At 34.6% G+C, this 23,306-nt stretch overlaps 5 protein-coding genes across 8 annotated transcripts; 3 read left to right on the forward strand and 2 right to left on the reverse strand.

Annotated features, from left to right (window-relative positions):
* Positions 1 to 575: 575 nt before the first annotated feature.
* On the forward strand, positions 576 to 1,191 carry LOC131610967 (uncharacterized). Its single transcript, XM_058883074.1, has one exon. It carries the CDS (start codon positions 651 to 653, stop codon positions 1,035 to 1,037), a length of 387 nt encoding a protein of 128 aa, XP_058739057.1. The 5' UTR covers positions 576 to 650; the 3' UTR covers positions 1,038 to 1,191.
* Positions 1,192 to 6,991: 5,800 nt separating this feature from the next.
* On the reverse strand, positions 6,992 to 11,148 carry LOC131610963 (heme-binding-like protein At3g10130, chloroplastic). Its single transcript, XM_058883071.1, has 8 exons — positions 10,794 to 11,148; positions 10,627 to 10,713; positions 10,365 to 10,435; positions 9,448 to 9,549; positions 9,201 to 9,305; positions 8,520 to 8,655; positions 7,488 to 7,597; positions 6,992 to 7,392 (listed from the first exon to the last, which is right to left on the reverse strand). The coding sequence occupies exons 1-8, from the start codon at positions 10,996 to 10,998 to the stop codon at positions 7,318 to 7,320; spliced, it is 891 nt and encodes a 296-aa protein (XP_058739054.1). The 5' UTR covers positions 10,999 to 11,148; the 3' UTR covers positions 6,992 to 7,317.
* A 12-nt stretch (positions 11,149 to 11,160) lies between these two features.
* On the forward strand, positions 11,161 to 17,102 carry LOC131610962 (pentatricopeptide repeat-containing protein At2g36240-like). Of its 4 annotated transcripts, none has more exons than XM_058883068.1 (2): positions 11,161 to 15,324; positions 15,604 to 17,102. In XM_058883068.1, the coding sequence occupies exon 1, from the start codon at positions 11,314 to 11,316 to the stop codon at positions 12,763 to 12,765; it is 1,452 nt and encodes a 483-aa protein (XP_058739051.1). In that variant the 5' UTR covers positions 11,161 to 11,313; the 3' UTR covers positions 12,766 to 15,324; positions 15,604 to 17,102. The 4 variants fall into 4 exon arrangements, with proteins under 4 accessions (XP_058739051.1, XP_058739050.1, XP_058739049.1 ...); XM_058883067.1 differs by having other exon boundaries at positions 11,161 to 13,428; positions 15,152 to 17,102; XM_058883066.1 differs by having other exon boundaries at positions 11,161 to 12,932; positions 13,302 to 17,102.
* Positions 16,375 to 17,005, reverse strand: LOC131610965 (glucosamine 6-phosphate N-acetyltransferase). The gene has a single exon (XM_058883073.1). It carries the CDS (start codon positions 17,003 to 17,005, stop codon positions 16,544 to 16,546), a length of 462 nt encoding a protein of 153 aa, XP_058739056.1. The 3' UTR covers positions 16,375 to 16,543.
* A 178-nt stretch (positions 17,103 to 17,280) lies between the features above and the next one.
* On the forward strand, positions 17,281 to 20,185 carry LOC131610964 (iron-sulfur assembly protein IscA-like 2, mitochondrial). Its single transcript, XM_058883072.1, has 4 exons — positions 17,281 to 17,573; positions 17,772 to 17,902; positions 18,011 to 18,119; positions 19,917 to 20,185. Exons 1-4 carry the CDS (start codon positions 17,388 to 17,390, stop codon positions 19,980 to 19,982), a joined length of 492 nt encoding a protein of 163 aa, XP_058739055.1. The 5' UTR covers positions 17,281 to 17,387; the 3' UTR covers positions 19,983 to 20,185.
* Positions 20,186 to 23,306: the final 3,121 nt, after the last annotated feature.

Below are 23,306 nucleotides of genomic sequence, written 5' to 3' on the forward strand. Positions count from 1 at the left end.
AGCAAAATTTAGTGGATATTTTGGAGGAAAAGCTTTTTATTTAAAAGGTTTTGTGTAGTTAAGAGGTTTTTTTTTAGTGCATGATACTAAAATAATGATGGTAGAGAGAGGCATGTACAAGAAAGGATCGAATGATATTTGTGGTCTAAATTTGTCTTTCAAATTGTATTTTAACTAAGTTAACAGACAAATTCAATATTTCTCCTACTTCTGTAAAAATGTAACCCTTCGAGGAAAGATGAATTAGGATCAGATAATCAATGTGGCATATGACTTAGTCAACACAACACAATCTTTGTAGTGCACACAACACAAGTAGTCAACCACTTGAGCTTTTAAGGGCCCCACACCATCCAACATGCTCTTATTATGACAATGACACATTTTGGCCATAACCCACTCACTCTCCCCCCAACAATACAACCGCCCAGCATAATGAATGATTGACTTCAACTAGATTCACTTCACAACCATTCCACACTTCAAAATGAGACAAAATTTGGTCTTTTTGTAATATTTCAATCACCACAAGGGCATTTTCAATAACTAAGTGGTTTATATATTGCACGAAACTTGCACCTAATTCACTTGCAAATAAACTATTAACCATATCATCTTTTCTATCAAGCAAACCCACTAAAGAGAAAAACATGGGTAATTGCTTGGTGCTGCAACAGATTAACATGATGAAGATCATGAAAACCGATGTCAAAGCTCTTGAATACAAAACACCAATCAAAGTTGAAGATGTTTTACCTCTTCCACCACCAGCATCACCAAAAGGTGTCAAGAAGGTGAGGTTTGCAAATCCAGAAGTTCAAGATGTACATAAGAGTAGTGTTGTTAGGATTAAGCTTGTTATTAGTAAGCAAAAACTGCAAGATATGTTGGATAATGGAGGGATTTCAGTTGACAAGATGTTATCTCTTGCTCATGGTGAAAAGGAAATGGATGATGAAGATTTGTGTAAAGAAAATGATGATGATTCTCTAGGAGAGTGGAAACCAGTATTGAAAAGCATACCTGAAGTAATCTAGCAGTATGTTACAAGTTACAATACTTGTGTTTCTTTCTTATATTGCTTAGGTATTAGAGTTTTCCTTTTTCAAACATGTATTATGTACAGTTGTATAATACCTAAGAAGTGATATAAATACAGGATTAGAAAGAAATATTCACTCTTCAAGTTCAGCATATACTCTCTTCTAGGCTAGCTTTGAATTTCCATGAATCACTTGACCAAAAAACAATTGGATTACATTAAATTTTGATTCTAACAACATAGTTAAGATGATTTAAAGTGAGTTGAACAAATTCAAATATGCCAAACAAGCGTTATGGAAAATAAAGTATGATAATACTTGTTTTAAAACATGTTGTCTAGATATGTCAGTGAAATAATACATGTTCAAGCAAGTTTTATTTGAAGCTACCTTTGATAAAAGTTATCCAACTTCATGTTTTTTATATAAAAGTTGTGTTTGTATGTATGTTTAGAGAAATAAGTGTTGATTTCCAGTGTGAATAAAATGTCACATATATACAAGATTCATATATTGAAATTTTTAAAATTTTGGAATGAGATGTGTAGTCACACTCTTTTGTAGTATTTTGTAGTATTGGAGTCGGTCCGGCATGATGTGGGAACCGAAAGTGAATCTTGTTGGGTTTAAGTTTGAGTAATTAAGTCTCATATTTGACTATGAAAAAAAAAAAAAAAAACTTGATGGTTGATTTAGGGTTAAATATGAATAATTCTTTAAAAAATTCACTACTCAACTGAAATTAACTTCAGCTTTTTACACAATGCCTCTCCAAAGTTTGAGACAACTCTGGTTGCATCATGCACAGCTTCTGACAACAATTGGATTAACCAAACACATAAACTTGATGGTGGACCATCCATAGTGAATCATTACCCTCAGCAGTCACCACCATAAATCAACATCAGATTTTCCCCTGTTCCTCTGGTCATGGTGCCCACCACTTCCATGCTATGTAGTGTGTTCAACAGTGATCCTTCCTTGCTCACATCATCATGCATCAGTATGAGATATTTTTAGAATAACTAACAAAATGAACATCAGCCAATTATAACATCCATTGTTGCAAATGTGAGGGGGATGTCACGAATGCTCCATGTCTCACGATAGGGAGGAATTGAGAAAGATAGTGAGAGATGAAGATAGTGCTATTGAGGTCGCCATCTGAAAAAAAGGACTGGAGGGGAAACGCACAACTGCACAACAACTGAAGGCATTGCTCTTGGGAGGTTTGATTTACATCGAGGAAATTTTGGTGTGGATGGGTACACCATCAAAACCATGAGTTCACACAATCTAACGCTCTATAAAACTTGTGCACTGTAAACCGTGCACAAGTTTTATGGTACATGATATTAATAATACAATATATGGGTTCAATATAAATCACGTTTTGAAGTTATTTCATGAGCTATCATCTTCAACTAACACTTTAGGTAAAGTATGCATTCACATGAATCTTTCAAATGCTAATACAACCTCCCCATAAAAAATAATAATGGAGAAAGTATAATTATGCTTGCCATTCACACTTGGGTTAATGGAGAAAATATGATTATAATGATGTTAATATACTGCTCTTACGAGAGGTCAATTTCCTATTATTATGACTACTATTTACTCCATATATAATTTGACGAGACAGGTAACCTCTAGCACAACGTCTATATTAAGATTTAATCTCATCGTGAAAAAGAAGAAAAGAAGTGGGTGGGTAAGGTTAATGAGCCATCTATTTTGACATAATCTAACCAAAAGAGTTTTTGAGATAAATTACTATCAGGGGAATGTAAGGTGCACTTTCCTTGAGGGAAAGAAGAGGGAGGGGGGATTGTAGGATAAAAGTGAGAAATTTAACATAGAAATAAATCAATAGAACTTGAAGACTAGTAGCCTCAAGTGATCGATCACTTGTCAATAGTGAATATCTGAATTTACATAAAATAAAACATTCGAGATTAACGATTTGGATAGAAGCATCGTCGTGGATAGAATATTATAGCGGAAGATGATTCATGTAGCCGACCTCATTTAGTGAGATAAGGCTGTGTTGTTGTTGTTGTGCATCCAACCCTCCCTAACTGATATACAAGAAACATAAAAAGAAAAGCGAGCAAAGAAATCTAGTAGCAGAATAACTTGATATGATCATCTTGCGTTTTTATAATCTCCTGCCAAAGAGGTTTTTTTTAAATATAATTAGGGGTTCCTATCAACAATCGAGAAATTTGTCTATAGATAAAAGACCCGGATCGGAAAAAGAGCTTATCGAGTGCAGGAGCAGGTCGCCTCATGTAAACCGCCATTACTTATGGGAGCAGTATAAGGTGAACAACTTTAAAAATGAACTTTAAAAATGATGCACCTATAGTCCAACTACATATCAATCCTTTCTATTTGTAACCTACAGCAATCGTTTCATCCTTGTTATTCTGGGCTGGAGAGATTATCCATATTCAACATCAGAACTCGTTGCCGAGGAGAGGCTGAGATACTGTGTTTAGCAATTAGCATTTGATATCGAGAAGGAGGTGCTTTGAACTAGTAGGCAGTAAAAGTTAGAGAAACTGATGGTTTCAACAAGGTCTAAGATTTCAAGGGAGGGAGAAAAGGAAATAAGAATTCTGAACCATTGCAGCAGAGGAAAGCCTTGAAAATCATGATACAATGATTTTGATATGGCCATTTCCTCGGTCTCCATAATCTCAAACAAGATGATAGTCGCCCATTAGTTAAAAGAGTGTATGTAAGACAATAAAAAGGCTTGAGAGGAATTAATAATTTTAACAACTGTTATTACGGCAGCAATAGGATAGAGACTGTTATTACAGCAGCTTACCATCTTACAATTGTGGTTGGACCTAACACAACCTTACAAAACAGTATATGGTAGGTGGCCTGAGAGCGTAAATTTGATAGCAAGTGGCCCAATGGATCTTGGATAGACTCTGATATCAACTTAGAATTGTGGTTGGGCATTACTTTACAAAATTGGCTTGTAAGGTGAAGATTGTCTCACTTATAAACATATTTCCAGACCATATCCCATTGGATGTGGGACTCTATAACAGAGAGCAACTATTCCTCAACCAATTTTTTGTTCAGAATTAGTTAAACTAGCAGGCACAGAATTGAAGTTTAGTACTGCATATCAGCCTCAAACAGATAGAAATCCTAAATTGATGTTTAGAAACATACTTGCAATGCATGATAGGCTAAGACAATGGCCAAAACTCCTCAGTTGGGCTGAATTTTGGCACAGCAGTAGTAACTTTCACAGCTCAAATAAACACAATCATTCAAGGCTCTATATGGTTGTGATCCTTCTACCCTACTTTTCCATGCTGCTATCCTTTTGGAATTCAAAGATGTTAACCAAAAGTTTGAAGAGAGAGATCAACTATTGGACGAGTTGAGAAACAGTTTCGTGAAGGTATGAGATAGAATGAAACTGCAAGCTAACAGGAAGATAAAAAAGTATGACTTTAAGGAGGGAAACGTGGTGTACTTAAAATTACAACTCTATAGCTGCAGGTCTTTGGTTAGATAAGTGAATAAAAAGCTAAGTTACGATCCTATGGGACATTTTCCAATTCTGAAGAGAGTGGGGAAAATGGCATATTAACTGAGAGATCATAGTTGGATAAATCAAGTTTTTTATGTCTCATTACTGAAGGCAGCCATCTCACCAAATACTCAAGCACAGCCTCTGCCTCCTATGTTGACTGCAGGGTTAAGATTAGAAGTACAACCAGAAGATGTGGTTTCGAGACGATAATATTGGCGACCAACTAGTACTCCTCAAATGGCAAGATCTGCCATAGTTTGAGAATTCATTGCTCAACTATGGACTATGTTCAGTGTTCCCACCACCAAAGAGGTCTTTTTTATCACATAATATGAGTAGGGGTTCTTATCTATAAACAAATGCAGGTAGCCTCATGTAAACCGCTATTACTAATAACTAATAAGAGCAGTATAAGGGGGACAACTTTTGAGGTAATTCACCTGTAGACCAATTATATATCAATCCTTTCTATTTGTAACCTGAAGCAACTGTTTCATCCTAATCATTCTCATAAGTTCCTCTGCTACAGAAATGCATCCATCATAGCACAAGATGGGGGCATATTCTGGGCTGGAGATCATATCCATATGCAACCGCAAGAACTCGTTACCAAGGAGAGGATGGGATGAGGATACTATGTTTAGAAACTACCATTTGATATTGGAATGGAGTTGCTTTTAACTAGTAGGCAGTCAAAGTAGGAGAAACTGATGGCATAGTGGAAGGTTTCAAGGGAGGGAGGAAGGCAATCAGAATTCTAAACCATTGCAGCAGAGGAAAACCCTGAAAATCATGAGACATGTGATTTTGATGCGGTCACCGCCTCAGTCTCCATACACTCAAACAAGATGACAGTCTCCCATTAATTAAAAGAGTGTTTGTTAGACCAAAAAAAAGGAATTAAGGGGAATTAATAATTGTAACAGCTGTTAGCAGCAACAGGATAGAGACCATTAGCTATTCCTCGGCTGTTTTTGGTCATAAATCAGAATTGTTCAAACCAGGAGACACGGCATTGAAGCTCAATACTGCATATCCCCCTAAGCAAGATGGACAAACAGAAGTCATAAATCGATGTTTAGAAACATGTGATGTATGACAGGTTCTCAGCCAAGACTACCCAGTTGAGCTGAATTTTGGTACAATACAACTTTCACAGTTCAACTAAACTCACAATTCAAGGCTCTGTATGCCTGTGACCCTCCCATCCTACTTCGCCATGCTACTATCCATTCGACAGTTGAAGATGTTAACCTGATGTTTGAAGAGAGAGATCAACTATTGGACAAGTTGAAAAACAATTTAGTGAAGGCCAGTGATAGAATGAAACTGCAAGCTGACAAGAAGAGAAGAAAGAGATAGAATGAAACTGCAAGCTGACAAGAAGAGAAGAAAGTTGGAGCTTAAGGAGCGAGATATGGTGTACTTAAAATTACAGCCATACCACTGCAAGTCTTTGAATAGAAGAGTGAATAAAAAGCTAAGCCCTCGGTTCTATGGACCATTTCCGATTCTGAGAGAGTGTGGAAAATGGCAAATAAACTGAGAGATCGTAGTCAGATACATCGAATTTTTCATGTCTCATTGTTAAAGGCAGCCATCTCACCTAATACTCAAGCACAGCCTCTGCCTCCTATGTTGGCTAAAGGATTAAGAAAAGAAGTACAGCCAGAAGATCTGGTTTCAAGAAGATGATAATGGCAACAAACCAGTACTCCTCAAATGGTAGAATCAGCTACCTTTTGAGAATTCATGGGAAACTACGGACTACACTCAATTAGAAAAGGTTAAATAGGAATCAGTTAGGAGTGATAAATTAAACCATTTCTAGTGAATAATTCAATTAATTAAATTCAGTGAAGTTCCAGTTCTAACACAAGATATACCTCGTTTTTAATTCCCTTTTATCTCAATGGCCTTTCTAGATTTTAACATTAAGCCCCTCTCAAATTTTCTATTGTTAGGTCATTTTAGTCTTAGGGCAGTCTTGTTTCTGAAGTTTAGTGCTTTTGTTTCTCTGTGTTGTTGGGTTTTGCACTATTTTACGTAATAAACTCGTTATTTCTTTGTTAAGATCTATCTATTTTGGGATATGATATATTTGTAATGGGGCCATCATGACAGTAAGTTCTCATGGCAATGCTATCAAAGAAACATGTTCCAAGACAAAATGTAGATGGCTGCTTCTACGAAATTAAGTAGGCTACATTGCTGTGAGGATATTGTTGCTAAAATTTATAGATGAGGGGTTCATATCACTTGTACATGGTGTATCAATATTTGATAGACCATTGAAAAGTAATCTACTGTATGATTTCTCTTACTCTTTTTCTTTTCAGATTCAGCTATACATTGGTAAATTCTTTGGGGGAAAATGTAATTTCCATATAACGCCATACTTTTACCATGCTAGATTTACACGCACATTATAGCCAAACTGATTACACATACAAACACGTATGTCTACATACATATATCAAACATCAACATTGAGTACAAGACCTATTTACAAAATAGACAAACATCAATATTGAGCACATGACCTATTTACAAAAATTAAAAAGACAAGCATCAATAATGAGTATGAAATATCTTGTATAGTTGTATTGGAGTGAAACTTCAAAAGAACAGGTATCTTTTGCAGCTTAGAGTGAAATGATGAAACTTCAGAAGTACCTTGAGACTGTATATTGGCAAATACTGCCCCTACTGATTTTTCCACTCCACTTCCAATGCAATCTCGTTACGGCGTTGAAATGGAAGAGCAAATGGGGGATTGTACTGAAACAAAATAAAAAAGTAAGTATCATCTGAAGAAGAGATCGATGAGAGTGTCTTAGAGACCTTTAACCGAAAGATTGCATTAAGGATTTAACCTGCGCAATTTCTACTGAAGTTCCCTCTTTAATTTTGAATTGTCTGTCATTTTTCAAAGCTTCTCTCAATTTCAGTTCACGCCGCTTAACTTCTTCATCATTTACAAAACCTGATGCAGTATAGAGGAAAGAGAAGAATATATTTGGTTTAAGACTTTAAATGAATTTTCAGTAAATATTATATCCACTTGTAAATAAATATTTAGATTTGTTACTCATCCAATTACCCAACACGTGCACCAAAAAAGAGAAAATGGGACACATCCAAATGTGTGTAATAAATAAGGAGGGATCAACTTAAGTCAAAATCTAAGAGTAACTCTGATTTGAGTTACTCCGCTTAATAGCTCATTATAAATATCATATTTCTCTAATCTAACAGTTGAATTGAAAGTTTATATTGAGTAGATCAAGTGCACAAATTCTTATAAAATTTCAAAATTATTTGATACTTCATCTAATAGCTACTATTGGACGTATAGTATGGTTTTTTAAAATACAAGTAAATGTCTACTATTCCATTACATAGTTATAAATGTTGAAATTTTATTAAAAATTATGCAATTCTTCTACTCAAAAAGAATTTTAGCGGTTGGATTAGTGAAATGTAATGTTTATAATAAGTTATTATGCATAGTTATTAAATGTAGAGTTACTTCTAGAGTAAGTTGATCTCTCATACACACATAAATACATAGAAATTTGCTAAATTGTGTGGGACTACAAATATATACATAGAAATACTCGAAGTATATTATAATTGTATGACATTCATACTAGATCATGCTGGTCTCATTTCCTATTTTGAGGTTCCCTCATGAATTTCACTTGATAATATCGAGAATATTGAAAAAATGTGTTGCTATCATTCTTCTGCATACGAATATGGAATAAACCAAATCGTGTGTTATATGTGCTATCCCTGTAATAATTACTTTAAAATTTTAATCCAATAAACCCCACTAAATAACCAAATGAATTAAATAAAATTTGTATAGAAACTATATACAAAGTATTAAGGCAAGAGCACACCTGAAAAGGCAACTACAGCAACTATTTTTGTAGCCACTTCTTTAATTGTCACAGAGGAATCGTTAGGCAGTGGCAAGTTAGAACCGTACTTTGAAGGCAAGACGAAAGACATTTTCCATTTATCTTGATCTCCCGTCTAAGATAATACCATCAACGAATTAGAACATCATAAAACAAACATATGTTTAAGAAAAATCACCCAATTCAATACTAGAATTAAATGTGGAACTTCAAAATATATAATGACATGCAATTGGGATAGATATGGTTGATTCCTAAGATGAAGAACAGTATCAACTTATCCAAACTGCAAACCAATGTTTGAAATTTAGGGCTTGAACTATACATATTACTGTCCCATATCTAAAGAACCTATGAACTCAAAAGAGTTTCAGGTGCTAAGTAGTCATAAAATGTCTGCTTGACAAAATATTCCAGGATAGTAGATCAAAAGACAAACTGTGATAATTAGTATTTCGCTTCCATTATTGAAGAATATAGAATAAGTTAGGTGAGATTATTTCTCTCCGATTGTTTTTCTTATATATACCACTTTCAAAACCGTTGATGATGAAATGAATTTATAATAAATAAATCAAATAAAGAATATATTGAAGTAACTTTGCTGCAAATTCATATGAGATATTTAACAAAAAAGTCCATGAAAAAGAATCATAATACCTTTGTTGTTAACACAGGAGTTGTCATATCCATTTTAACCCCGTCGGATTGATTCTTACTGGTAAAAACGGGTGTAGTCATTTCCATTTTTTCCTTCGTTGTATTCTACCATCAGAACAACACAGCACACATCTATAACTTCTTCCAAAATAGAAAGGGAAGACCGAGAAATACAGCAACCAAATGCAACCCAGTAAAATAAATTTTAAATGCACAAATGTGAGTTGGTTCTAAAATGTATTACTACCTTACCGAAAAGGTATTCAGCAAGAACATTAAATGACTGAGAAGCACCGCCGAAATCAAACCCATTCTTCCCAGGCATTGTAGCCTCTGCTACAAAGTAAGGCTGCAAAGATAATCCAGTCAATGTGGGTGAGATTGATAGGAACTAACTGGTATTATTACAAAAAAACGAGAAAGAATTCCTTTGATTGCTTAACAACGGCAAAACACAACTTCAAAGGTTTGCCCACCTCCCAATCCCAATGCCAAACGGCCTTAAATCACTCGATTAATAAGATGATCCCCTCTCTAATCTCTCCTTTCTACTATAGGCAACATGCTTTATTGGGCCTAACTATCGCCCTAACACACCCGCTAAGTAATCCATTAATTATTAACTAACTACTTATCAAGGGGTTACCTATCAAACACATTCCTAAGACCAAATGGTTTGCTGGTGATAGCAAAGCACTGGCCAATTACCATTGGAGGGAGATGTTAAGCCAGCACTTGCAACTTGTAAGTATCTTGGCATAAAGGGACATATGTAGCATATCAATTCAACTAACTAAAAAAATGAAGTATACTTACACTACCCGTCAACCACAATCCTTCAACTCCAGGTTTGTGACAGCTACAAATTGAACGAGGAGGCATAATACATATGATATTTCAATATTAGAATCCAGTCTGAATTTGCTTCAGGTTAACAAGTGTTTTTCCATTGAAATAAACATTTAGTTCTTAACTAAGAAAAAACTCTTACAAAGGAAAGCACCAGTGCAGTTTACATGCAAATACCCAAGTGAAAACATGAAGGAATCACTTGGAAATAAAGAGAAAAAAACAAATTGAACTGATAAATTATATATAATCATACCGAAATATAACTCAAAAAGCATAACAAATATTGAATAAATCAATAATCATATTATATACCTCAATTTCCCTAATCTCATACCGATCCTTTCTACTCAGAACTTTGAACTTGATAGTCTCAAGATCCGGAACTACATCAAAATAATTAAATTAATATGCAAGAAAAAGTAACAAATTATCTATAAATTATTTATAAAGCACAGACACTGAAAACATGATACCGACACCCGTAATAATTTGAAATTTGAAAAAAAATAATCAGAGCAAATTATATAAATAATAATCAGAAATTCTTGCATAATAGAGAAGGAAAATTAAGCACCTGTCATCAATGCTTCTTCGAGAGTTTGACTCTCAAATCTTTTTGGAAACAAGTATTTAGCAGTCTCGTTAGCCAAATCAGCAACAACTACATCAAGTAAATAAATCAATAGAACAAAAGAGATAAAAAAACACGAAAAGCTTAGAAAGTATAAGTAGTAGATTTACGTCGTTGGGAGAGAGATGTGGATTGCGAAGCGAGAGCGAAGATGAGTGAGATTCGAGCTTCAAATGCTGAGATAGTTCTTCGCTGGGTGCTTATTCTGTTTTCGGAAGATGCAGAGTTGGTGATTGAGATTATTTTCTTGTTAGGTTTTCCGTGAATTGAGACCGATTGAAGTGAAAGAGAAGGGTTGCAAAGAGAAATTAACATTTTTACTTTTCGAGAATTGAATATGCCAATATGGATTTGTTTGGTTCACTATTACTGCAACTGAATATTGTTATGGATTTTGAATTTCTGTTTGATTTTGGTTTACTGGTGGTTATGGTTTTCCCGGCACATTATATATAAGTTTTATTTCAGATATTTTCTTTTCGGTATTAGATACAGTGCTTTCTTTGAACCGATCCGATTTAAAGCGGTTTAATTTCGTGGAGAAATATGAACCGCGAGTTAGGTTGAAACTCAATTTGAACGTCTTTGTATGTAAACGTCGCTGTTTCGAAGGCTCTCTCCATTGTTGACATGAAGAAACATTTTCTAAAATCAATAACAAAACCACCACCACCGATCCTCAACCCACCACAACCACCACCGCAACCAAACCCATCTTTCTTCCCTCCCACACTCTCCCCCACCCAACACTACACCCACTTCCTCCACTTCCTCAACACTCACCTCACCCCTCCCCTCACCCCACAAACCCTAACCCATTTCCTCAAATCAAAGCTCCACCACCACCCTTCTTTCACTCACTACGATTTCCATCTCTTCAATTGGGCTTCATCCCTCGACACATTCTCTCACAATCACACTTCATATGAATGGATGACACAAACCCTCGCTCTCTCTCATCGTTTCTCCCTCCTCCGTACCCTCCTTAACTTCATCTCCTCCAACCCCTGCACCTGCTCCCACGCCATTTTCTCTTGCCCCAAAACTGAATCCATTTTCCGTTTCGCAATTCATGCTTACTGTAAAGCTTCCAAATTCGATGATGCACTTTTTGCATATAATTGTATGCGGAGGTTAATCGATGGAAAACCGAGTGTTTCTATATGTAATATTTTGATTCATGGGTTTGTTAAATCTGGGAGATTTGATAGAGCTTTTGAGTTTTACAATGAGATGGTTAGGGATAGAGTTAAGCCGGATGTTTTTACTTTTAATATTTTGATTAGTGGTTATTGTAGGAATTTTAAGTTTAGTTCTGCATTGGAGATGTTTGATGAAATGCGGAAAATGGGGTGTCATCCAAATGTTGTTACTTTTAATACTTTGATTAAAGGGTTGTTTAGGGAACGTAGAGTTGATGAAGGGATTGGGATGGTTTATGAAATGATTGAATTGGGGTGTCAACTTTCAAATGTCACTTGTGAGATTTTGGTTGATGGGCTTTGTAAGGAAGGTCAGGTTTCGAAGGCGTGTGAGTTGTTAATGGAGTTATCTAAGAGAGAGGTTTTGCCTAAAGGGTATGATTATTTTGTTTTGGTGGAAGTTTTGTGTGGGAATGGAAATGCTTTAAAAGCTTTGGAGGTTATTTATGAGTTGTGGAGTAAAGGTTGTGTTCCTAGCTTGATTTCTTGTATTGTGATGATTGATGGTTTGAGGGGATTAGGAAAGACGGAAGAAGCAAAGAGATTGGTGGAAAAAATGCTTAAAGAGGAGGGCATGGTACTTGATATTGTGACTTTTAATTCTGTTCTTCAAGATCTTTGCGATGCGAGAAGGACCGAAGAGGCCAATAGGTTAAGATTACTTGCTTTGAGCAAGGGTTTGGAACCCGATGGCATGACTTATAAAATTCTGGTTATTGGGTACAGAGGAGAGGGAAATCGAATGGATGGAGAGTTAGTGATAAATGAAATGTTGGATAAGGGGTTTATACCTGATCTTGCTTCATATAATAAGTTAATGGATGGACTATCGAATTGTCAACGACCGGGGCGTTATCATGTGAGCAAAACTGACAGCTGAAAATGCAAACAAGATGAGATTTAACTTGGTTTTCAAGTATGACTCTTGCTTGGGCTGAGATGATTGTGGAATGATTGAGATGTGAGCCTGTAAAAAAATCAGATGATAAAAAATACCAGTTGTTTTGCACAACAATGAAGATAGCTTGCAAGTTCACTTTGAAGATGGTTGGTGCTTTAAATTCCCGTCTTTTAAAAATCATTTAATTATCAAGATTATGTTTTCCTGATGCTAGTGAACATTGTTATAGTAAGGATTCCAATTGAATTGAGTTCGTGATTGGTATCATGGCGGGTTTCCCAAAATCACAGGGAGCCACCGTGAAACCAAACGTGCAATGAAACTGATACACAAAGTATGTGTCTTATGTTTAATTTGAGTTAAGACATCATTTATATGTTATCAATATTTAACATCAATCTTAAGCTTGGCGTTATCTATAGCTTCATTGTAATATTTTTTGTGTTTTTGTTCTTTCTTTTCCTTTACAATTTCTCAGTTTCATCAGTTCTAATTCCCCCTACCCATAACCACAGCTCCTTGATAAAGACCAGGAGAGATATCGTTTGAGCCATGCACGTTATTTTGTGGCCTTTATTTGCAAAAGTAATGCTGAAGTTGAAGTATCTGATGAATATTTTGATATACCCTATTGAGGCGAAGGTATCATATTTGTGTTTTAGATATTTACGGATTTAAAGGACATGTGTTAGTCATTGTAATCTAGTTTTACATTGACATCCAATAAAACGGTGATTACAGTATCGTATTGGCATCTTCCGAAACCATTTTGCCGTGGCCGTTTTTGCAGTCGCGGACCGTTTTTTAAAACCCTGGATGTTAGTGTAAAACTATTATATATTGACAGTATATGCTCATTAAACTCATATTCTTTTGCATGGTCAATTTAGAGACAACATTGTTTGAGCTATCATTTGCTACTGAGTGTTCTCTAGGTGTAGGATCTGAGTACGTGATCCTCAATTTTTAACTGCTGCAGCTTATGTGCCTTTATTTTCCTGAGTTTATGTGTTAATTTGTTGCTAAGTATCCTGTTTCCTCTGAACTCGAGTGCCCCTCGTTGGAGTTGCTTTTTGTTGTTGAACCTGAGAGGTGTCCATTTGTTGACATAGGCTGACCTGTTCTTGCTGGTGTGCATTAGTTGGCTTCATTCCCTTAGCTTGAGTGACAGGGTTTTGCATTGTGTCCTGTTTCCTCTGAAATGGGAGAGGTGTTTATTTGTTGACTTAGGCTGACCTGTTCTTGCTGGTGTGCATTAGTTGGCTTCATCCCCTTAGCTTGAGTGACAGGGTTTTGCATTGTGTCCTGTTTCCTCTGAAATGGAGTGTCCATGATTTGAATTGCATTTTGATGCTAAACCTTAGTTTAATCCACTTGTTGAATCATGTTCGAATGTTCTTGCTGCTTGAGTGCATTAGTTGAGTTCATTCCATTAGCTTGGTAATCATTTTGCTACCTGGTGTCCTTGTTTCTATTAGCTGAAATGTCCTGCATTTGAGGTGATATTTGATGTTAAACCTGCATTGCTTCCCGTTGCATTGCAGGTGATGTTTGACTTCTGCTTCCTATTTGTTTTTGTGCCTTCATTTCCATAGATGATTCTAGATACTGAGATTTTGTGCAATGATCACCCATTATAACTTGTTGTTGCTTCTGTGTCTTTATGGCATGAATTGATTTCAGATGTTGGTGCTGTTGAATTGGTTCAATCATTTGGTAATTTAATTCAATACTCATACATGAGAATTTTTATTACTAATGTATGATTAAATTAAAGAATCAGATACACTGTCATAATTTAACAGCGTCTTATACCAAAGTAGTATGAAAATTTTATATGCATTTGTGCACTATTGAATTAAAGTGTAGCTTAGAAGCTTTGTAGCCTATAGAGACATTATGCTTATGTGCTTAATTTTCTATTATATGACATAAAGTGATTAAATTAAATACAACATGGCATCACTGAGTGTTGAAGATTTCAGTAATGATATAGCATTTTAATTAGAGTATTGGAGAGAAGAAAATTAATACCTTTTGTAAAAGCATTTTAATTAGTTAAGAGATCAATTCCTTACCAATCTGCCAAAAGAAAGTTATGCTTAAAAGAATTCATCCCCATGTATGCATATTTTAGGATATATGTTCAGTGACTACAATTATATAAGCTACAACAATCAGTTTCGATACTGATGTATACTGATGTATGTTTATTTAGTAGATTTATACTGATGTATCATGTATGCACACATTATACTGATGTACAACAATTATATATTTTAGGATATATGTTTATTTAGTAGATTTATACTGATGTATGCACACATTAATGTGGATGCTTTTGTTACAAAATTTGTCTTCTTAGAACTCAATCAAGTGTAGATATCTTCTCTTGGAGTATAAGCTAAAGAACAACACAGAGAAATGGTTCCTGTCATTCCTTCCAATGAAAAATAGGCTCAAGAGAGTTGAAGGTTTGAATGCATTGGGGCTAGTTGTTGCAGCTGTAATGTCAGTTATTTATATAAGCTATCATTTGTGAGTATATAATTCTTTTGTAAAAGTTTTGAAAGTGACCCCTGGTTGTACTTGTCTTTGTTACATTCAACCGATTACATACTCTTCCATTTCCATAGAAGGTCATAATTTTGGTTATGCTGTAATAGAGATTGTGGTGCTCTGATAATCAAAGTTTTGCTGCTTCTGCATTCTGGTTCTGGCGACTTGATTGGTTTATTTCAAGATTTTAAGGCTTTTGGTTCTTGGTTCATTTTGAATACTTTGTTCATATGCTAATTTTAATTTTGTTTTGTTTAGATAACATAGCCAGCATATGTTAATCTTGACGATGAAGAAGACTTTACAAGTTGAAGGAGTTTCAAAACACCCTAGTTCGATTGAATTTTATTTTGCAAAATGAGTGTTGGTTGGTGGTAACCTTTTTGTTTGAAAGTTGTAATTAGATACTATACCTCTTAGTAGTTGAGTAATTTATAACTTTGATTTGTATTGATTTACGTTTTTGATTGTCAAAGTAAAATAAAATAATGATTGTTTTTAGAAAAAAATCATCTAAAACTTCATATTAGAAAAATGTTTATCAACAAAAAATATGCTCAAAAGAAATTTAAAATAATTTTTTATTAAAAAAAATTCAAAAACTAGCTTATTATAGTTTGGTTTGGTTTTCACACTGAAGGATAACCTTTTATGCTAGTAAGTGTATGAAAATCTAACATAACTCTTAATTATAAAGTACAACTATATCCTAAAATTAAAAGAAAATCTTAAAATTACATAAGACTATTAGACATTTAGACCAGTAAGCCAGTGTTTGAGTGCTTAAATTCACGAGTCAGTATTGGTGGTGAATGAAAAATTAATACAAAATAGAAGTTTGTAATCTTGTTTTTTCAATTCAAATGATTAAAACAAAAATCACTACTGTCTCATCAATAAGTTGCCACTGTTAAGCTGCTGGAAAAATTTGCCACTGGAGTAGCATCTAATACTTCTTTTACTTAAGCTTGAATATTTTTGCTAAAATCAAAGAAGAACTTTGGTCAAAAAAAAAAATCAAAGAAGAACTGACAAAGAAGAACACAACATCAACAATTTGAGAAAACAAACTATTAAATGTAACAATGGTATCGAACATCAACCATGCCTTCCAAAGACATCAAACACACTTTCTTCAACAGAATCAGCACATGAGAAATAAAACAAACTCATAAGCTAATAAAAAACAGAGAATCAATCAACCAAAATACAGAGCCATTTGAACATCCTTCTGCTTAAACCCACACTTCTCATAAAACACCGCATTCTCAACCGTGCAATCAAGAATAACCTTATAGCACCCAACAGAACGAGCATGCTCAGTGAGAAACTCAACCACTTTCTTCCCCAATTGCTTCCCACGAGCACTCGAATCAACAACAACATCTTCAATATGCCCAACTTTACCACAATTCCTTATAAATTTCTTCTCAATAAACACACACCCCGTCGCAATTATCTTTCCAGTAACATCATCTTCAATAACACCAATAACATGATCATCTCCAAGCGAATCAACCTCGCGAAATCGATCCTCGAATTCCTTCTCAGAAACTGAATCGCAAACTGTAAGCTGTTGCAGTAACTCTATGAATCCTTTTTTCTTATCTGTAATCTCTAATCTTCGGATTCTAAACTTTTGTTCATCACTGTTTTGCATCTTCTTCTCTAATAAATAAAAATCAAAGAAAGTTGAAATTTAAAATTAAAATTAAAAAAAATATGAAAATCGCATGCAATGTTTAGGATTTACAGTTCAATGAAACTCAGATCTGAAACTGAAACAGAGAGATTCAAGAATTTTACACTTACTTTTGAGTTTCACGATGGAGGAATTTCCGATGGATACGACGCCGTTTGAGGAAAGGTAATTTCGCGTTATAACTTCATATATATTCAGAAATTATAGTGAAACCTGAGCCGTTGATATTTCTTATGATGAGGTGGCGAAATATGGACCGTGAGTTAGGTTGAAATTCGATTTTGAGGTTTTTGTAAGGAAAAAAAAAATACGAATCAGAGAGAAGATCATAGCGAGAGAGATGCAAACGACGCTGTTTCGACGGCTCGCTCCATCGTTGGCAGCACGATTTCAACGCAACGAGAATCTTCTAACCTCTTTCTCTTCTTTATCTTCTTCTTCTTCTTCCGTTCTTCACCATGTCACGTCTTCGTCGTCGTCTTCTGCTGACGTTGAACCTGTTCACATAACCGAAAACTGCGTTCGAGTATGTTCTTTGTTCTCTCAATTGCTTACTTTTCAATTTTTCCCTTCTGATTTTGTATATTACTGATTATGTGGCCTAATTGCATGTTCATGAAATTTACATTAGGTTTTTATTGATGGACTATATTTATGTGATATATAACTCAGGAACTATGTGTATCATTACATGTAATTGATTTGAATTTTGAATGTGTAACAGAGAATTAAGGAATTGGATTCTAATGAACCATCAACTGCTGGAAAAATGCTTCGATTGAGTGTAGAAACGGGCGGGTGTTCGGGGTTTCAGTATGCTTTTAATCTGGACGACAGAGTTAACTCGGACGATAGGTATTACTTCTTGGATAGTCGAATATCAATGTTGATATGCTTGCCATATGTTGATGAACACTTGTATTTTATGAATTACAACTTAGTTTTACTTTAATGTATTGACAGAGTTTTCGAGAAGGAAGGAGTTAAATTGGTTGTTGACAATATTTCGTATGACTTTGTCAAAGGCGCGACTGTTGATTATGTCGAGGAGCTAATTCGTTCGGCTTTCATAGTAAGTCATGCATATTTGTGAGTTTGAACCATGAATAGACTGGTGTTTATTGAAAATTGATAATTTTACTATCTTCAAATTCTTTCTGTTCCAATTCACATTAACTACAATACAACATGGAAATAATCAGGGAAGAAATTGTTTTGACTGTGTTTTTGTTGGAAGTTTTTCTGGGAACTATAGTAGCAATTCCCATTCACATCCTGTTATCAAGTTAAATCATGAAACATTTGAGAACTTCTGATAGAGCTAGATATGAGAATTGGGATGTTGATGATGTGTCTAGTCATCCACATGCTGTTCACAGATTATGGAGGGTGTTTGTTAGGAAATATAGTAAGAAAGGAGAGAATGATGAGCCGGCAGTAAAGGGGTGTGATGCGTGACTCGATTCTATTTTATTGGGTTGGGTAGATTAGAGAGAAGGCGTTATGGAGAATCTAAGAAATTAGTTGCAGAGAATTAAGGAATTTTCTGAGTCAGTGAGCATAGCTCTCAGGAGTAGCAGGAAGTTTGTTTCTTGTACTCATTTCCTTTCTATCATTCATCAGCCTTAGCCTGACCGCTTAATGCAAGATCATAGCCTCTCTGATCTAGTAATTAAAGTCCCTGCTCCAATAATAGAAAGTTGAACAGAACAAGGTTGAATTGGTATGTGTAATTTTAAGAGTGGGTAAAGTTATCCATGAGCATACACTTAATAATTTTATCTTTTCTGAAAGATGAATGATATAAAACATCCAACCATATTCAGGTTCAGATTTGAATCCAAAGTTGTATATTTTCAGGATGGACCTGCTCTATATAGAGGTGACTTCTTTCGTCATCATCCAAGCAGTGCATTTAGATTTTAGATGCATTTGGAGTCTATATAGCTTATACATAAATACTTAATTAATTTATTCATCAAAAACAGGCCTTAGTCTTGCGCCTTATCCACTTTGGTTGCATATTATGTTGTGACCTATTTTGAGAACTGCAGACCTGCATGTTTCATTTCATGTCATGTGGATGATGCAGTTTCTCTCCTGACAAAGCTTTTGCTTTGAATTCCTCTCTCCCAAAACTATTCATAGGCACACCTCCTTCCGGTTCAAACAAAATAAAGCTACCATTCAGATATGTGTGGAAAATGTAGCATTAGAATAAAATTGTTCATGCAAAATAGTGGCCGGGAGGAGCAAGTGTAGCACTGCAACCTAAACCAAGCCCACATGTCAGTTTTTGTAATTTGCTAAAGAACTTTAAAGCATGATGTGCTCCTAAAATACGTGTAGCGCCAAAGATACTTCCAATCTTAAGGTGCATCATTCCATGGACTTTGAGTAAAGAATGTTAATAGTATACTATTTGACAATTTTTTGTTGGCACTTTCTTCATCGTTGGGTGATATCACATGTTACTCAAACTAAATAACCTTAGCCCGGTCTCTATATGTGAGATTGGTAAGAGATTTTAATAATAATAACCTCAGACCTTGAGAGGAACACACTCTGAAAACCCAAGCCTTCACCAACCGGCCAACTTTTGAGGTTTCAATGATGTTGTCTTTTATATTTGATGGCATCGCTTTCGTTATAGAAGAAGACGCATTTACACATCATTAAAAGTTGTATGTGCTTTTCGAACCAAGTTCAAAGTCCCTAGATTGTATGTAAATGTGAATTGTGTGGAGTGTGGACAGAAAAGTGTTGATGTAATTGTGCCTACATCTGCTCCTTTATAACATTGAATGTCATTCTTAAGACATTTAAACAAAGCCGAATTTACATTTATTTACTGATATTTCATATTCAGGTGACTGAGAACCCCAGTGCAGTTGGCGGTTGTAGCTGTAAAAGTTCCTTCATGGTGAAACAGTAGTTAGCTATCTTGGGACTCCCCTCCTCAATTTCCTCCACTGCTCAGATATATACTCGGTGAACAAGATTATTATATTATGAATACAATTTTTGTAACTCAAAAAACAATTGACTAAATTGAAGATTAAATTATTGTTTGTATAATGATATCAATGTTACATACAGTTGGTTTACTGGTAATAAATTATCAGGCATTTCAGTCTAGTCTGTACTAATAATGTATATTACTGATAGTTCAAATATTAAATGAGGCTTGCAAATGTATTTACAATTTGCAGCAACAAGTTGCTTGTTTAATGTCATATAATGACAAGGGCATTACTTCTTACACTTAAGTGGTGGAGAACACCTGTAGAAATTCGAAAATATTTTCCTAAATTTGGAAGTATATCTATGGACGGACCCATTTTATATCAAAACACATTTTAAGTGTGACACCCTTTCAAAATTAGTCCAAAAGAAATCTTCAAACAAACCCTTTCAATGATTTTGAACATTTAACAACTCTGATAAATCCAGAAGTGTAGTTTCAAATTTGTCAAGCGGAAATTTGAAAAAATATCACATTGCATGTACTTTTCAACTAAGTGACTATTCAGGAAGTGCATTTTCAAAAATGTAAAGTGGGAAATTTAATAAAACACCATCTTAATGTTTGCTTCACTCATGATAATTTCACCATTTATTTTTCAAACCCTACCAAAACCTCCTTTCATACTCAATCAACCTTTTTACCGCAAAACAACATATTTCTCTGTTTTCTAAGAAGTTAAAATTTAAGGTAATGTACATGTATTTCCTTCCTCGTTATTTACATTAATTTGGTTTTCTGTCTGAAAAAATGAATGTTGCGTCCGAAAATATATTTTCGAATTTTTGTTGAATGTCATCTGAAATTGTATTTCCGAATTAGCTCAGAGTTGAATTTGATCTGTTTTTAATACTTTCTATTATGATTGGCCTTAGATATAATGCACCCTGATGTTGTCCTCAAACCTATTGTGTCTATGGATGTCAAACTGGTTGATGTTAAGGTATATGTTGGCAAATAATTTATAAATGAACATAAGTTTGTTGTTCATGATCATATGCTCCAATGGATCCGTACGGAGCTTGTCAATTGGGGTTCAACGTTGTAATTGGAAGGTCGGATAATGTTTCAGATAGAAGACAAACATTTGTGACACTGAGATGCATCAGAAGTGACAAATACAGGGTTGTTCAAAAAATCCATAGAACTGTATTGAACCACAGAACCGAACCGAACTGTTGTTAAAAAATTGAACCGTTCTCTTTGGTTTATGAACTGAATCACAGTTTATCAAACAGTTCGATAACGGAACTGAACCGTTAACTGAACCAAAACTAACCAAACTGAATTGTTATTAATTAACCATGCATGTTTATGTTTAATTAACCATGCAGTTTCTCATTGGTATGGCATGGTTATTAGAACTTTGGTTAAGTGATATTTTCTCCAAATTAATCTTTTCATATTAAACTTTATTTTAATTATGAAAAAAATAGTTTTTTTTTTTAAAATAAATTTTTGTAATAATAATATTTAATATTAAAATTTTTATATAGGTAATTCGTTAAAAACATCCTGAAAGTTTAAAGTAAAGAAAAATTGTTTTTCATGTGAATATTACTGTTTCTCATAATGCATTTAACATCTCTATCTTATTGGTAAATTTTGATATATACTATTAGATTATATATCAAGCATAATTATAACAATACTGGTAGTTTATATAGTTTATATATTGTTTTTCTTTAGGCAATCAGCACAAGCATAATAATACTTTTAGTTTATATATATATGGATAAATTTTAAAAAATTAATCTGAACAATATTACTTTTAATATATAATTTTTAATTTGTAAATTTTATTATATATTATTGATAAATATATTTATAAAAATGGTTTTAAAAAATCTAAAATAATTTTTATTAAAAAATTCATAAAATGTATCGGTTTTATCACCATAATCATAACAACAAGTATGTAACGGTTCTATTCATCATAACCCTAAAGTTCTCTTAAAAAATGGTTACTAATAGTTTGGTACGGTTCAGGATTAAGAATCGGTATATCGAACCAAATGTTTGGTTCAGTTTGGTTTTAAAACAAAATTAAACGGTTTGGTTCGGTTCTTGCAAACTGTTATCATGGTTCAGTTTGGTACAGTTTGGTTCTCTTAGTAAACTATACCGTGAAGAGCCCTAGACAAGTACACAAATCCTATTCAACAGTTGAAATTGGATGACACTAGTTCAAGCAAATGTGAGTGTCCTTTTAAATTGCGCAAATATCTTATGGCGAATAATACATGAAGATTTAATGTGATTTGTGGTATACATAATCATGACATGTGTCGTAAGTTAGTCGGTCATCTCATTGCATATTTCCTTAAGGCTGGAGAGAAGGAAATTGTTTCTGACATGACATTAAACATGGTACAACTCAAAAATATACTTACAACTTTGAAACAAAAAATATTTCAAAATATCATAGAGCAGGTTGCTGGTGATGATGAGTGGGTTGTGTATCATAAAGCATACGCATTGAGAGCATACTTCTTATACTTGATTGACACGTATATTTTTGTAGACAAAAGTGACACTTATGTGGTTGTGGTATACCTGAAATACTTCACTGACTTGGATCGAATCCATGAGTACAATTGGGGGCTGCTTGTTTGGTCTACTTGTACTCCAAGTTAGCTGAAGGTTGTATGTGGAAGACCAAACAGATGACAGACAGCATCACACTATTGACAATAATATTTCTGCATCTTTTAATGTTTGTGTGTCACTTTCATAACACTTTTGCTACGCCATTACTAATGATTCATATGTACCACTGACTTCGATCCTCCAGCACTTCCCATGCATATTCGGTTGGTCATGTGTTCCGACATACACTGAGGATATGCTACTTGCTTTTGTATTCATCCCGCTCATATGGACTCAAGCGACGGAGTTATTCAGAGTGTATCTTGACCATTTGGTAGCAAATACACTTTCATGCATATGTAGATTACTGTGAGACGTGTCACGTATGTTGTATCCACATCGGCTTGAGCATCTCATGCAGCAATTTAGCTACATGAAGTTTGTTCCTAGAGACCCCTTTGATGTTGTTCCTCCCACTATTCTATTGAGAGATGTACATGCCATGTTTGATTATTACCTTAATCATCTGGTGTCAGATGAGCCACAGAGTATCATAGCTTCTAACGACTGGAGTGGTGCACATGGCTACATCCAGTGGTATTTTAGGAAGCCACATACTTGTATGACGTCAGATACTCTGGGAGA

Source organism: Vicia villosa, linkage group LG6, assembly GCF_029867415.1.
Source record: "Vicia villosa cultivar HV-30 ecotype Madison, WI linkage group LG6, Vvil1.0, whole genome shotgun sequence".
NCBI classification, from domain to species: Eukaryota; Viridiplantae; Streptophyta; class Magnoliopsida; order Fabales; family Fabaceae; genus Vicia; species Vicia villosa.

Bases quoted from the DNA above. Each gene is read 5' to 3' on its own strand.
- LOC131610967 (XM_058883074.1), top strand. From the start codon at position 651: ATGGGTAATTGCTTGGTGCTGCAACAGATTAACATGATGAAGATCATG.
- LOC131610963 (XM_058883071.1), bottom strand. From the start codon at position 10,998: ATGTTAATTTCTCTTTGCAACCCTTCTCTTTCACTTCAATCGGTCTCA. The intron at 10,436-10,626 runs GTGCTTAATTTT...ATTTTGATGTAG, and splicing joins CGAAGAAGCATTGATGACAG to TTCCGGATCTTGAGACTATC. The intron at 9,550-10,364 runs GTATATAATATG...TTATCTTTGCAG, and splicing joins ATGAGATTAGGGAAATTGAG to CCTTACTTTGTAGCAGAGGC.
- LOC131610962 (XM_058883068.1), top strand. From the start codon at position 11,314: ATGAAGAAACATTTTCTAAAATCAATAACAAAACCACCACCACCGATC.
- LOC131610965 (XM_058883073.1), bottom strand. From the start codon at position 17,005: ATGCAAAACAGTGATGAACAAAAGTTTAGAATCCGAAGATTAGAGATT.
- LOC131610964 (XM_058883072.1), top strand. From the start codon at position 17,388: ATGCAAACGACGCTGTTTCGACGGCTCGCTCCATCGTTGGCAGCACGA. The intron at 17,903-18,010 runs GTATTACTTCTT...ATGTATTGACAG, and splicing joins AGAGTTAACTCGGACGATAG to AGTTTTCGAGAAGGAAGGAG. The intron at 18,120-19,916 runs GTAAGTCATGCA...TTTCATATTCAG, and splicing joins TAATTCGTTCGGCTTTCATA to GTGACTGAGAACCCCAGTGC.